Here is a 15,510-nt window from a genome sequence, read left to right as displayed (position 1 = left end):
AGATGTAATATTTTGGTCGTTTTTTTTTCAGAGGTGAGGAGGCTTAGCAACCAGGAGCAGCATTTTATTAGGGAACTAACGAATTGGCGGTCGGCTGGATGCATGGCAAATGATTTCAGTACATGCTGGTGGTGAACAAAGGATTCCAGCTACGTGATCTAACAGCAGAACAGCAACTGGAGCCTGTGAGACCCCGATGAGCAATCCCCATAACTGCTTACACTGCTCACCAGTAGTAGAAGAATTGTGATTGTTTGTCAAAAGCTACTGACCCAGGGACGTCCCCTCCTTTCTGAAGAACTTACTCAATATAGTTGTGATGCTTTCCTCACTCCATGCTTTTGCTAAAAGTACCAAACTAGGAGCTCCCAAACTTGCTTAACTCAAGGCTCCTCATACATAACTCTTGGTAGCTCTAAATGCACCTTGGTCTTACTTTATTTAGTAGTTTCTCTCCAAGCAGTGCCATCTATTGGGAAAACTAACTAAAATACGAGTGTTACTTGATAAAAAAGATACCTCATTGTGTATTGACAAATTCACTCTTGCCAAGTACTGATCAAAAAATACAGAGAAAGAGAATGAGAAACAACTGTTAAATAACAAAGTGTAGATGAGTGCGGCTGAACAGCATGCAGCCCATTCAGGGGAGAAAACCTGCTACCGACACCACCAACCACAGAAGACAAAAAGCATTTTTGATCAGTTTAGCATCCCCTTTTAGCCAGGGAGAGAGGATAAAGCAAGGATTCAGCCAGGAGAGGAACAGGAAGATTTCTCAAAATTTAGATGAGTTCATGGCTGGAGATACTGTAAAACTGACTACCTTAGGAAAGACTTCTGCCTGGACACTATGAAAATGAAGTTAACAGCTCTGAAGTTGGTAAAAGGTAGTTCTCAGGGCGTGCTGATCAGGTGTGGAGTTCACTAAGGCATAGCAAGAATGGAGGTCACGACTCCATTCTCCTCCGAGCTCACAATGAGGCATATTTCTTTGCCTGTACAGGGATGACAACAAGCTGATTAAAAAGATAAACCTTGTTCTCAAGAGGTAAACAATCCAAAATAACATTGCACAGTAAGTAAATTCACAAAAAGGATTTTAGTTAGTAAAATCACTTGCAAGGATTTTAAAATGTAACGAATGAAAGGCCTGTAATAATTAATTTTTCAAACTGTCAGCCACCTGTGAATTGTAGGGTAGGAACTGACATTTTTTCTGGGCAGCTTATTCCACATTCCTCCATGCCACCATTTCCTCCACTACTTCTAGCCCCTTTGGCAGCCGTCACTGCTGCAGGCAGCCAAGCACACCACAGAGGAACTACCAGATTTATCTTAATCCCAAAAGCTAGATTTTTTTTTTTTCCTTATTTTTTCCTGAATTTTCAGTTTGTTTTCTGCAGCACAGGAGGTGAAAACAACATCCTTGAATGCACTGCGCACCCTGTGCCCCAGTTCCCTGTCTGCTGGCATTAATTTCCTAGGACTCCGCAAATGTTGTTTCCCTGACCTCCACGCATTGCGGTACAGTCCTCATACCCCCCTACCCAAAACCCATAAATATTTCTAGAGGAGTGGGATGGGCTAGCACGTCCCCACAGAAAAGCGTTATTTTGCAACAGCACCATTCATCTTAAGATGACTATATGTATTTCAGAAATTAATTTTCATCATCTCTTACTGTATCACGGCTCTTATGGCTGACTGGTGCCCAAGAAAAAAACCACATAAAGTTCTGCAAAAAGGTGTATGTTGCCGCTTGAGCTACTGCTAATTTTTTTCTGCCATTTTTCCCAAACACACTGAAATCTAGCACTAAAATGTGCAACTGTGTGCAGTAGCTTAGAGGATATTATCCTTGTTTTGGATATCAGCTAAAAGGATATTATCCTTTGACTCTGTTAGAGAAATGATAAAGGATACTTGCAGAGAGCAATCTGAACTGGCAGGAGGATGGACCAGAAGACCTACGAGGTCTTTTCAGTCCTTCTCTCCAATCGCTCTACAATCAAAGACAGGCAGTATCCGAGCACCAGAAGTTTGAATAATGTTATTCACCTCTGCCTTCAACAAGTAGGTCCCCTTTCTGCTGAGCTAGTTTTCTTTACCATTAGCTCCCTAACTGGCCAGGTTTACCAAGCCTGAATCCTGTCTGAAAGGAAGGACTCATCTGACCTGTGAGAAATGGTCTTTTTTAGCACAACAGGAGCACCGCACAGCTCGTGGTGGGAGGAGAGATGCAAGCTGCTTCTTTCTTTTGGAAACTCACACGGCTTGCCTCACGTTTTAGGAGCTGGATCTAACAATGCACATTTTGTCGGCATCATGTAATGAATGTTTGAAAGACACCAAAGCTAGATGGCCCCGATTTATTCCTTTTCTTTGATTACACCATACTTGTGAAACGCAGAACAGAGAGAGGGTACGGCAGAAAGAAGAGCCAGTGGTGCTCTTGAAGAGATGCAAAATCTTCCTTCAGTGATTGTGTCTCTGATTTCTCACTTGCTCAAGGAAAAGAAGACAAGTATAACTTTTCCGGACTAGTAGTCGCAAAACATACCTCAAGAAGTCTTTACAACCTCAGGATTTTTAAAAATACCTAATTTAATTGCACAACCTAAGTAGCCTATGCATAAATTATTGAATACTATCATTTAAACTCCAGATGCTTTAGCTATTTAATGTAAGATGCCTGTTCACTGTAGTATCTATGGGATGAAACATGAAATACACATATTTTTCCTGTTATAGAGAAACTATTATCGGAACTTAAAGCTTATCTGACCCTTTAGGAATGATGCAGAGGCCTAACTGTAGGTGGTCAGTGCCACTGTACATGCTTCAGAGTCCTCTGCTTGGCTTCCAGGGTGGTGCAGGTCTCTGGTGGTGCAGGTCCTACAGGACACCGGCCAGATCTCTCCACGTGTCCCAAATACCCTGCGGCACCCAGAATGTCACCACATGTTCACACCCCAGCACCCAAACTGCAGTTTTTTTAACTCTGAGAGCCCGGCAGTACGTGGGGCAGGAACAGGAAAAGGACACTGTAGAGAGGTTGGTGCTGGTCTCTTCTCACAGGTGATTAGTGACAGAACAAGAGGGAACGGCTTTAAACTGCAACAGGGGAGGTTCAGACTGGGCATGAGGAACAAATGTTTCCCAGAAAGAGTGGTCAGAGAGTGGAATAGGCTGTCCAGGGAGGGGGTGGAGTCCCCATCCCTGGGTGTGTTTAAGGGTCGTTTGGATGAGCTGTTGGGGGATGTGGGGTAGGGGAGAACTTTGTAGAGTAGGGCTGAGGGTTGGACTCGATGATCCCAAGGGGCTTTTCCAACCTGAATGATTCTGTGATTAACAATAAAGCCATGGTAGTTTCTAAGCAGTTCTCATGAACTTTCCATTGCCAGCATGATTTTGCTGTTGGTTAGAAGGGAAAGGGATTTCCCAAGAACATAAGGACATAACGGTCTTTAAAAGGTAAACATGGACAAAGTAAAAATGCTATTTCAGAGGTACAGGTAAAGTAACGCTTATAGTTGTAAAAGGGGAAAGAAAAAGACATGGAGATATAAAGACTGGGCTGAGACTTTGGAGGTTCGAGCCCCGATGCCCAGGTTCTGCCACCGAGTTTCTCCGTGCTGGAGCATGTCCCTTACACCTCTCGGGAGCTGCCTGCCTAGCGTTTGTCATTTTGCCTCTTCTGGTGGAATAAAGGGCTTATTAGCTTGGTCTCAGCAGCACGCTAACGCAGTCACACTGGCTCCGGGCCTTGCCAAGTCACGGGGTGGGCAGGGGGAACCTGCATCTGCCCAGGGACGGCCATGGTGTCCCCTCGCAGACACGCCGGGACACCGCGTCGTCCCCAGCATGAGAGGAAGCCCCAGCTCCGAAAGGTCACCCCGTGCCAGCGGACGCCCTGCGGCGACCTTCAGTCGGGAGATGCCTGGTGTCAGCCGCGCCGAACAATCAGCAGAAATGGCACAACGGTGCTCGCACGCTTGCCAGGATTTCCTGCCCACCAGCAGCCGCCGCGTACTTAACCGTGTATTAATAAACCTGCCTTTTACCACTTTCTCCTGAATACTGGCACAAATTATCCCAACGCATCCATTTTTAGCAAAACAAATTAATTAGTTGCACATGATCTTTTTCTATTTAATCTCTCGCAGAAAATGGGAGAATTTATGAGAAGTATGTTACATTCAAAATGAATTATTTCATTGATATGCTGTTAGTATAAACAGCGCTGTTATAGACCGTGCTATAGTAAAAATAATACTTGCAGTAAGAATTATTAAAGCAGCTGAGCTTGGTGGAAAAAGAAGGACAAATTTCACAGCATACAGGCCTAGGAAAGGCTTATTATCCCCTTTGCCCAGAAAACTTGACCCCATCAGCTGGTCTGATAAAAGTACTTCTTCCTACTTCTTCCTTCGTTACCTCTTTGATATCCTTCGACTGTGGCGGCAACAACATGATTCCAAATTACTATTATTATAAAATTATGTGATTTACACTTTTTCCTTTAACAACATTTCAGAATCCATTCAGTATACTTGTTTAAGTGGTGAATGCTATTTAGAATCGGATAAATACTGATTTACATTTCTAAGTGTCTTTTAACATAGACAAGACACTGTCAATGTGAAAATCTGTAGGGAGTGCAAGATGGCTCGGAGGATGGAAGGAATAATCATGTCACATTTAAGCCTGTATGATCTGTTTCCATAGAAAAAGGTTAGAGATCAACAAATTCTCAGTTTAGTTCAGTAATAAATGAAGGTTGGCTAGGGCATGAAGTTTCTGGGGGGAAGCATCAGCCAATGTGTACAGCAGCAGCCTCTGGTGGTCTAAGAAAAAATGGTAGTATCTATAAGTAAGAATAGAAATATGTTTTTTAAAAGGATGTATGTACATATTTAGCTATTTGACTCAATTCTCCATTCAACACATTAAAAAACAGATGCTTTTAAAATGATCTGCTGGCATTACGCTTGTTAAAATCTGAACAGTAAGAGTATTAAAATTCATATGCATTCATTAGCATGTTATATAAAAGTAAAATGCTTTTGTTTAATCATTCCATAAAGTATTATAGTCTATGCTGATTATCAAGAAGTTTTTTCCTTGGTTTGCATCGACAAAAAAGAAACCAAATTTATAAGATTGTTACTGAATTGATGACATTTTCTGTCTTCACTCATGAGTTCAGTTGGCAGATGTTTTCAAGAACAAAAAATTCTGTCTTATTACAAAACATATTAAGCAGGTTTTTCTGCCATAATGTTTGACATGATGTTTATTGCCCAGACCAAATCAGTCCCTTTAACAAGCTGTAATGTATGCCAGAAAGTACATTATTTCATAGCTAAGGAAACTTCCAGCATGAAACGATAAGTACTTTGATCTTTCAGGCACTATGCTTAATGCACTACACACTCCCATAGTCGTTTTTATTTGTACTCGTTTTGTACGAAAATAGAGTGCAATTTGAGATTTTGTATTTTAAAACTGTGGTTTTACATATTCTTGAGTACCCCAGCTATTTGTTTTTCCTCTACGAAAATAAACAAAATACTCAAATCTACCATGGAAGAGTTCCATTCTTCCAATTCTCAGCAAATATAACTGCACAAGTGGGAGCATCATCCAGACAGCTTTAATTTGTTCAAATGGCATTTTCTCATCATATCACAACAGATCTCAATGACCCTATGAGAACATAACCGAGGATATTTATTCCTACTACTTAACGGTCTGAAACAATTTCTCCAGCTTATCTGACACAAACAAATTTTCCTTCCATGTTAGATGCTGTTGATGCCTTCTTGTGAGGACATTTTTCATCTAGTCTCTCCGTACCAGTTTTCCCTGCTTGGCAAAGAGGACATAAGGCTTGCCCAGGTTTCTCAAAACTCTTTTGACGAGATCTTTATGAAGCATATACCGTCCTTAAATATTACTGCGCAGTGACAGTATGTTTTATTTCGAGAGCCCAATGAGTCAAACATATGCTTTACTACACAGTATGTAAAGCTCATATCTAAATTGCCCTTTGAGATTACCCCGAACCAGCTCGAACAGCCTGTGGCTGCAGTAAGCCTGGTGGCAAGTCCTGGGGTGCAAACGAATGGTGATTCCTGTAGCACACATCACCCAACGGACCCGAGCGCAGGAGGCAAGAAATAGGTCGCAAATACAGCACTACACCATTTTGTTTGTGTTGTGCGATGGACTGGACAGACTGACAACTGTGTCTGTGGCCAGGAAGGTGGAGCAGAGCATGCTACGTTGACAGCTCCTCTTGCAACCACCTACGGACTTGGCAGTTCTGCCCAGCAGAGGAAATGGCACCCTATCGCCAGTCCAGTTTTGTTTCAGAAACCAACATGCAAGTAAATTGCAGCAATTTGTCCTGCCACACACCAAAGCAGGGATGGTTTTTATTCTGTTTCAACAAACTCTCTGTACCTGGAGCCTATGGAAGAAAAAACCCCAAAGAATTCTTTCAGAATAAACCAGAACCGCGTCAGAAAACCCAATTTCAGTTAATTCGCCCAAGAAAGGAGACCACCACCCACACTTTCACCATGATTTATACTACTTCTTCCCTTGGTTTGAAGAAAATCAAATAAAGGAAACATCAACAGACATATCTGAGGCACAGAGCTGCGCAAAAATGAACATGGGATGGAGTCATGCATTTTGCCTTTCGGGGGACAAACCTTCTGAAGCCAAGTTTAATGCCTCATCAAGCAAAAGAGCCATGAGAAGGTGGAACCGCTAAAAAGGTATCAAAAAAAGGTTCCATTTCAACAAGAGGACACTGGGCCAGCATGCTGACCAAGATGCCTTTCTGGACAATACAGCAACATCGTCCACTGGCTTCTGATGGACCTTGAGAGAAGCCTGGTCGCTCCTCTTCAGAAGCAGGGTCTGGCTGGTGGGTAGAATGGCATCTCTCGTGAAAAGCAGCAGAGAGAAAAACCAGTGCCCTGTTGGTGACTTCGAATATGTACACGCATCCTTTTGTTTCCCATACTCAGTACTGAGATATTTCTCAAAAGACACAGTAATATTTATGGTATTAGTGATAATCTCTCATCCAGATTACAAACCCTTTTGACCAGCCAGTACAGCTGTATTTCTCCTACAAACATTGCTACGCTGAACCACAATTAATAGGAACACGTTAAAATTTAAGATGATTTGAACATGTCTTTTGCTGGATTTTTATGTTTTGCACCAGAAAGACATATACATTTTTACTGTTTCAACTACACTGTGGTGTTTCTGACACGTTTTACCGTTGAATGGAAATGCTAAGAGCTTTGGAAATTGCATGACTCAGTCTCGAATGTATAATGCATAGTATGTATATGAAGCAGAATGTGTCAAAGTGCAAATAATATTGTTTGTGCCCCCTGCAGAATTAGAAATCCTCGGGTAGCACTGTTATAACGATCCCATGCTGGTAGCATTACAAAGTGCAAAGGTTCACTGAGTAAGAAAAGAGCAAGGGACAGAGTTTCCTCATTACACCATTCTCAAACTATTCTAGCTTAAATATTTATTAAGATATTAATAACTCTCCTCCTTTATCTGCCTTCAGAAGTTCAGCTGAAACACAATGGATGGCTGCTCATATGAAAACAATACATTATAGGGCAAATCTGCTACCACACAAGATGAACATCAGTATTTTCCACAACATATTAGTAATTCAGCAGGTAATATGTTAAAAAACTGTCACGCTATAACTACTGCCTCCCCAGTATAAGACAATATAATACAATAAATGCATGCACGACAAGTGAAGCTCATATGTTGCCTGAGCTGCATTAGAAAGTGTTTCTTATGTACACCTCTGTTTATAAAATCATTTTTACGAAGCCTTCCTTAAATCATCCCCTTTCTTGATAGCACCAGTGAATTCCTCTGGGGTTCATTTGAAGTTCCCCTTTGAAATTAGAAAGGAATGTTTTGTAACTCTTCCAAAACTTCACATTCAATAAGTGACAAAAAATATCAATAAAGAGCCAGGAACTCTGTATGAACTCTTGAATGCCATCTCGGTAATGTGTTTGTTTTTAAAAAAGCATGCTGTTTATTAGCCAATATGGAAGGTAAACATATCTATACATCATTAAAGAAGGGCAAAGAAAACCAAAAGAAACTTACTCTAATGTACATCTGCATAGTTTCTTTTTCTTTTTGTGGATTTCGATACTTTTCGTAGAAGTCACGGCGTTTCTTTGTTTCCTTCTGGATTTTATCTTTTCTTTCCCTCTTTTCTGCAGGTTCATCTGAGCTATCAGAAGACAGCTGTACTTGGGCTTTTGTCTTCTCCACTTCAATATAGTTCTCATTGGGATTCAGTACTATTACTCCATAGCCTTCCTGTTTTAGAAGACACACACACACACACACACACACACACACACACAAAAAGAAGAAATATGAAAAGGGAGATTTAATGCTTGAAAATGCTTTGCATTTACTTTATGCTCTTAAAAACTTTTGTATTTATTTCAGTAAGTTCACACAACGTAATTTATAGAAGGGCATTTTAAGAATATTCTGTTTGTTTCATTTCTGTCATTAAAGGGATATTGATGTGTGAATGTGTCTGTGTGTGCACTTATGCTCATACACATCCCTCAGCGTCAGAAAAGTTGCCTGTTTTACCTTTAAAATAATTTAATATGTTGTTTTATTCATAAGCACTTTATATGACTTTTTCAGAAAACAGTACGAGAACTAAAAGCAAAATATTATTTTAAGAACTCTACATAATGATGAATAAAAAGCTTTATACCCCACCAATAAAAACCTTTAAAATAAAAAGGATGGAGGGACTTCATATATATATATATATATTAAAGAAAGCATGTGAAAATTATTCACTGCAGTTTAAAATAGTAAAACCTTTTGTCTAGCTGACAACAAGCATACCATGCAGAAGCCAATAGCGGCAGTAACAATGAATCAATACCAAAACTGATTCAGTGGTATTGCTTACAAGTCAACTCTTTTACTGTGGGGATGACTTTTAAGCACATCTTTAAATCTGCTCTAAAACTTCACTGGGATTATGTCCTGTATTCAACAAACCCAGAGAAAATTTGTGACCTGCAGGATGCTTTTGAGCATACCAGCTGCATTTTTGTGCCTCAGAAAATGAGCCGGTTGAAAAATACATGAATTTATGAATGAGAAATAAATCTTGAATAAATCAGCCAATCATTTTATTATGATTTTTAAATGATGGCAAATCACACAAGAATTGTAATATTCGTGGAAGATATAATCGCAAATGCAGGGAGAAAAGAGAAGCACGTGCGTTTAACAGATGAGCCCTTAAAGTTACCATGGGTTCCCAGTCAAAAATCAAGCTGTCCTTTAAAAGTAAATTTTAATAAAGATTTACTTTTTGGAAACGTCTATATTAATTATCTAACTGAACAGCTTTATTCCAGCTTTTCACTTGGTGCTTCACTCTGCACTTGGGCTAGGCAGGAGGATCAAAGAGGTCCCCATACCTAGCTGGCCAGAGCAAACCAAGTCCACACCAACAAAAGATACTTTATTTGGGCTTGCTTTATTCTAATCTGTAGAGCCATTCACAAACCTTGTAGCGCATTGTGGCTACTGTCAGGTAGACAGATTGTCACTCGGTGATTTTCTACAGTTGGACACACTCGGCTAGTTATCAAAATCGCATCTGAAGGGAGTTCCTACCCCTCGTCCTTGTGCCCTTCTCAAACGTCTGCCGTAGCTTCTCCTCCCACCAAAAACCAAGTTAAAGGGCACGGTTGCACTCTGCTAAACAGGGTGAAATAGAGGCATTCAGGACACTGTCTCTGGCGTAAGGGACGTAGTCAAAAAAGGTCACCACAGGCCAAAGAGAAAATTGCCTCCTCGCTAGACACGGCGCCGTGAGTAAGTGGTCTCCTGTCATGTCGCTCCCCTGCCCTCCCTGCTGAGTGAATTGAACTGGGATAAATATAAACAAATGGCCAAACAGATAAATAAACAAAGGGGGAAGGGCAGAGAAAAACAGAAAATTGAAGAAGACAAAGTTTAAAAATCTACCCAGGCCAGCGCTGGTCACGTTAACACACAACACTGTACCATTAACTCATAAAATACCCAACTTGGAAAATTCAAAGCCCAAAAATCCATCGCGGGGGAGAATACCACTTATCAAACATCCCTAAATTACACGCCTCAGAGGAAAGGATGGGTTTTGAGCTCGTTAGTGGCAGAGTAGGACCAAGTTTTTGCGGCACTTGGCAGGCCAGTGGTTTCAGGGCTCTGTGTTGTTCATCTTCTTGACCTGCTTGTTTTGAGCAGAGACGTTCTGCCTATCGATTCGTTTTGCTTTCTATACAATGCCAAATGCAAAATTCATGTGTTTATTACAGGTTTACGAGTGTTACAGGGATTTGAAACTCTGTGTCCACTTTAAGCTGACCACAAAACAGACACATAAATCATCAAAGAAGTAGAATTTGTCTAAGTTATTGATTATGTAACTGAAAATTACATGACTCATTTGTCCAATTTTACGAGGACACAATGTCAATTTTTCACACAGACATCAACAGATGAAATATGATTCCATTTTTAAATTCACTATTTCATAAATCAATTAAAAGATTTTTATCAATTATATTTTAAACAGTGTAGCATGCCTGCCTTTCCATTTTTTAAAATTTCTCCCAGATAGCAGGCCTTTCCTGCCAGTACCATTAAAATAATTAAGTAATAACTGAGATAGTTTTTGCCATAATTGAGGAAAAAAATAGTCTTATAATTTGTAAGACTTTCTCTTAGGAAAGTGATCTCTTTTCAGATCGTTTTGCTTACATGACATGGTGTATTTCCCTTTCCCTTGTACTTCTGCATCCTAAATTGCAAGATGTAAACAATGGCACCAGAAAGAAGACTTGAGAGTGACATGTATAAAGCAACAGGGGAAAACAAAATGACTGGTAAAATTGCACCCAATTACAACCTCTCTCATTCAGCCTTAGCCCAAGCATTTTTTGTTGAAGAGGAACACTCAGCTCTAAATAACATCTATGTAAACAACGCGGCTCCTAAGTTCAATTAATTTTTAAAAAATGTATTTCATGTGGGCATAGCTGCACCACTGAAGTTCAGTGCACTCAGAAAATTAAAAGTGGAACTCCTCACTAACTCAGTGCGGTTGAGCAGAGTGCAAGTCAGTGCCAAACTGAGCACACAAGACCACTAATATCTCAAAAAAAAGAGCTTCAACAAACTTTAATAACAGGCAAGATACACAGTCTTTGGCATGACTGTTAAACAAAGACAAAATCACATTCATTAAAAAGTATCTATTTAAATGAAAGTTGTGTTCAGAGGTATACACCTCACAATGTCAGGAAAGGTATCAATTTCAGCTATGATGAGCTTACAGCATTACTAAAACGTAGTGACCTACGGTGTAAGTACCATCATCCAGGAGTTTTTAAAGCTTGCCACCACCAGTAAAACATTAGGTACGTTTTCAACATATGTACCAGTGGAGTATTTTCCTCCTGTGTGTCCACCAGTGCACACAGAAAGAGAAACCACTCTCTAAAGTGCCAAGTTTTTTTCACGGCAAAAAGCTAAACTTTGGGGCAACCCCACCCCCGCCCCCATCAATCTTCAGCTGACTGAAACAAGCCAAGCCCTGTGCTCTACCAGATGTGTGAGGGAATACAGATGTTGCACAGAAGCCAAGGCCTGCCCACATCCCCCATTAGTGTGTTTGTGATGAGACGCAATAATCAGGACAGACACTGATAAATACAAGTCCCAGCCTCTAATCTACGAGTTCAGGCGATGTGGTTTCTCTCTCAGACTAAAACACCTCATTAACAGCTATTTCCCCAAATTCGAACGTTTCAAGGTAAATGAAATGCAATCTATGCTATTAGCATCCTCCAGGTAACTGCTTCTGGAGGTAGAGGACTGTATGCAAACTCCACTTTCAGGTTCATAAATACAAATACAATTTATACTTATGAGTGAGCCAGCGAATGATGACGAAAGGAAAAGCAGGCTGGCAAAGTCAAGTGCTGGAAAGAATCATGGATCTCGATTACAACACCTTTACTACAAAGCCAGCACAACGTAGAAGGGCCTTTTCCACCGTGATACACAAGCCAGAAATGGAGCAGTACTTTCAGTCTCTTACTGAAAGTTCAAGCGAAATGTTCGAAAACGGAAGGAATGCCAAAATTATTGCCTCTGACAGCAAGAGTAAGGTTAAAAAAAAGAACCTTAAAATATTTGAGGTAAATTCCTAATCTTTTGAAACCTCTTCTGCCTGGCCACATGAATAATGAGCTGAAAGCATTCAGCTCTGCATATTAATCCACCAAGATGGGACACCATATGTGACCAGAGAGGTCAGGGCTGGAGAGGAATCTTTTGACCTGCGTAACTACCTTTTTGGGCTGCGAGAGAGGGTCTGAAAGAGATCATTTTCCTAAGCTTTATCAACCTGATTTTTCAAGTTCAGGTTTCTATTTGGATCGTTGGCAACAAGACCAGAGTTAATTCCCAGGGGAAATGCAACTCAAAGTGCTCAGCTCTTAAATCTGCCCGTGGTTAAAACGGACACAGCAATGTCCATTCATCTTTCTGAAAGATGTATGTTCTGTTCATTTCCCATCTTTTTCCACGAGAAGGGTACATCTATGTCACTGTTGCGACATCGTAGGTGCAACAGTGGGATGAGGTCATGACAACCAATCAGAAGTCACTAGTGAAGCGTTAAAGTAAACATAGCTGTTGGAGATGCAGCTCAGCTTGAAAAATGCCCCCTCCATTATTTGAGCAATTTTCTCAAGACGTGACCTGAGACTGAAACGCCTGAAATGTCAGTTGACTCCGCTTTCTGTTTCCACCCAATGTACATTTTGGCAACTGCACCCTGCTAATACTTTGCGATATTTCCATCCCCGGCTACACCTCGGCTGCCTGAATTCCAGCACTGTGTCCAAGTGTGTAAAAATGCTGTGTTACTGCCAAACACACATTGTCCCACTAAGTCCCCAACTTAAAATAGCTCATCAAGTGAGGCAGGAAAAGAAAACATGCCACAAAAAGTTTTTAGAGGACCACCTGTTGTCTATTATTTTTACATAGCACTTACTCATAAATCATAACACAGGGTAATTAATCAAGCTGTCAAAGAGAAGGTCAAAGGTTATGTGGGGGAGTCAGAAGGTCATGCATGGGCTGATAGAGGTCAGGGTCACACCGCATTCCTCATTATCAAGTTGGGATGAGAGACGGCCCAAGCAAACAAAAGTGAAAGCAGATGGAGAAGTGAGTGGATAAAAAAAAGGAGAAAATTTCACAAACAAAAAGAAAAGTGAAAGAAGAATGTCAGTTGCCTTCAAACAAGGAGGAGAATAGAGCAGAAATACATTGAGATGTTCTCAAAAGGTCTCACACAATACAAAGAAACTACAGTTTGATTATTTAAATACACTTAATATAACTTTCCATCTGATCTTTTTGCAAATATTAAGCAAAGCCACAAAATGGGCATGGTAATTTTGGTTCCATTTCACATCTGAAGTCAATACTTTCAAGGTGAATTAGACAAAAGGAACCTATTACTGTGATGAATGCTGATGGATATATAAAATTGCTTCTAAATGCTGAAGTTTATTCCTGTTTATGGCTACAACCAATAGATGTTCAATAAAAAAGTTATAACCTGTTTGAATGATGTATTAAGAACTATACTTTCATATACACAAATCCTCAAAAACACAAAGCATCATAAAAGTCCCTCTGGATGACACAACAGTTATAAAATATTCTATCATTACACTGACCTGAATTAGATGCAGAATACTGTGCAAAATTAGCTGTCACCCTTTCCTCAAAATCTTTGTTAATCTCATTTTGAATGTTTGCAGCTTTATCAACACATGCATCAATGTCAGCTCCTTGGTTACTGAACCGCTGTACTTGGAAGAAGATATAATTAAAATGTTTTGGCACAGAAAAGGTGAAATTGTATCTTCCCCTGTTCCCTGAGGAGTCTGTAAAACATGTAGGATATATTGACAAACACACACCCTTGTCTAGAGCCCTGACATCCCAGGTCACCCAACTGCTATTTATTTCAAAACATTCACTTTACACTTACCCAAACTGTCACCTGCTGTGTTACTAACTTTTAATGGATATTAGAGCTATAAAAACAATAAACTCTTCATTTCCTTTCTGTTACTGCCTTCTAATTCCTCACTGCATTAGGTCCGTATCTATCTGCATGCAGAACTGTACTAATCTTACCCCACCATATATAGTATCTTTATGCTGGAAAGTATAAAACATGCCATTAGGATGTTTTACTTTGCTATTTGCTAATTTGGTGCTAGAGCAGCTATACTAAACAAATCAATGTTCAAAGCTAAAAAAACCTACCAGATAAGCTGCTACCACATTTTGAGTTTACTGCAGAAAAGTTCTGAAAAGAATTAATGTTTTACATCTCTCTATAATTAGCAACCCAAATATGTCTATGCGTAAGATCTGCAATCCTGTTTTATGATGTTTGTTCCCAAGGCCAGAACTGAATAAACGCATCTATGAATTATAAGGATTTTACTCCCTCAGTTGTGTACTGTGTTCTTGGTAGGGAACTTCTGTGCCTTTACAAGCATGAATTTCACTAACTTTTTCAGCAGAAAATTATTTCTCATGGCAAGTGAAATACAAGAAACTATGCTCCTGCATGAACTTAATTCTGTGAATTAACAGAAAAGAACTATGTTGATGTTCAAATACTGCTTCAAGCACCGTTTAATAAACCTCAGCCCCACCACCTCTCCCTGATGTGAGATTCGGGCTATCTGGAGAAATCACTGGAGGCTGAGTGGAAGTGAATCCACCTCAGGCACACTGGGGGGACAAGGACTGCAAATAACCCATCCACAACAGCTGCCCAGGCTGCAGTAAGTGTCTGCTCTTCTTCACTAAGCACACACAGCTTTGGGGTCCATACAATCGGTGAAAGAACGAACCCACCAGCTACCCTCAAGGCCCGGCATCTTTTAATGATACCTAGGAATCCCTCCGCATTTGAAGTCTGCACTCTGAAAGTTTTTCTCCCTCTCTTAAAAAACTATTTTACTTTCTTCTGCGTCAAAAATTTCAGAAGCTGCGAGGGCTACAACATCTCAAACAAGAACCTCACGCATGTTTCACTTTTTCACTAAGATTTTAATTAAAAGATTATTCAGATTTATATAGAATTTAACCTTTTGAAATCAACGTGCCAGCAACAACGGTAAGTCAAATAATCTTCATAAAACCCACACAAGTAACAAGTAACAATTGGTTCTAATTTATTGATAGGGAAAGCAAGGAGAATAGCAGTTGCCCTCTGAAAGTTACGCTCAAATAAGGTGCAGAGATAAAGCTGGATTGCGGGATTTTTAAATGTTTCTATGGTATTTCTAAGCA

At 40.2% G+C, this 15,510-nt stretch overlaps 1 protein-coding gene across 6 annotated transcripts in view; it reads right to left on the bottom strand.

Annotated features, from left to right (window-relative positions):
• Positions 1 to 15,510, bottom strand: part of ARB2A (ARB2 cotranscriptional regulator A) — a 268,507-nt gene that overhangs the window by 128,203 nt on the left and 124,794 nt on the right. For all 6 annotated transcript variants that reach the window (XM_074812896.1, XM_074812892.1, XM_074812897.1 and 3 more), the window contains one exon: positions 8,182 to 8,400. In XM_074812896.1, the coding sequence (XP_074668997.1) occupies positions 8,182 to 8,400 (219 nt within the window). The remainder of the gene's footprint in view (positions 1 to 8,181; positions 8,401 to 15,510) is intronic.

The sequence above is a fragment of the Strix aluco genome, chromosome Z (assembly GCF_031877795.1).
Source record: "Strix aluco isolate bStrAlu1 chromosome Z, bStrAlu1.hap1, whole genome shotgun sequence".
Taxonomy (NCBI): Eukaryota; Metazoa; Chordata; class Aves; order Strigiformes; family Strigidae; genus Strix; species Strix aluco.
The sequence above is the reverse complement of the archived record's forward strand: the minus strand, read 5'-3'. Positions and strand labels throughout refer to the sequence as shown.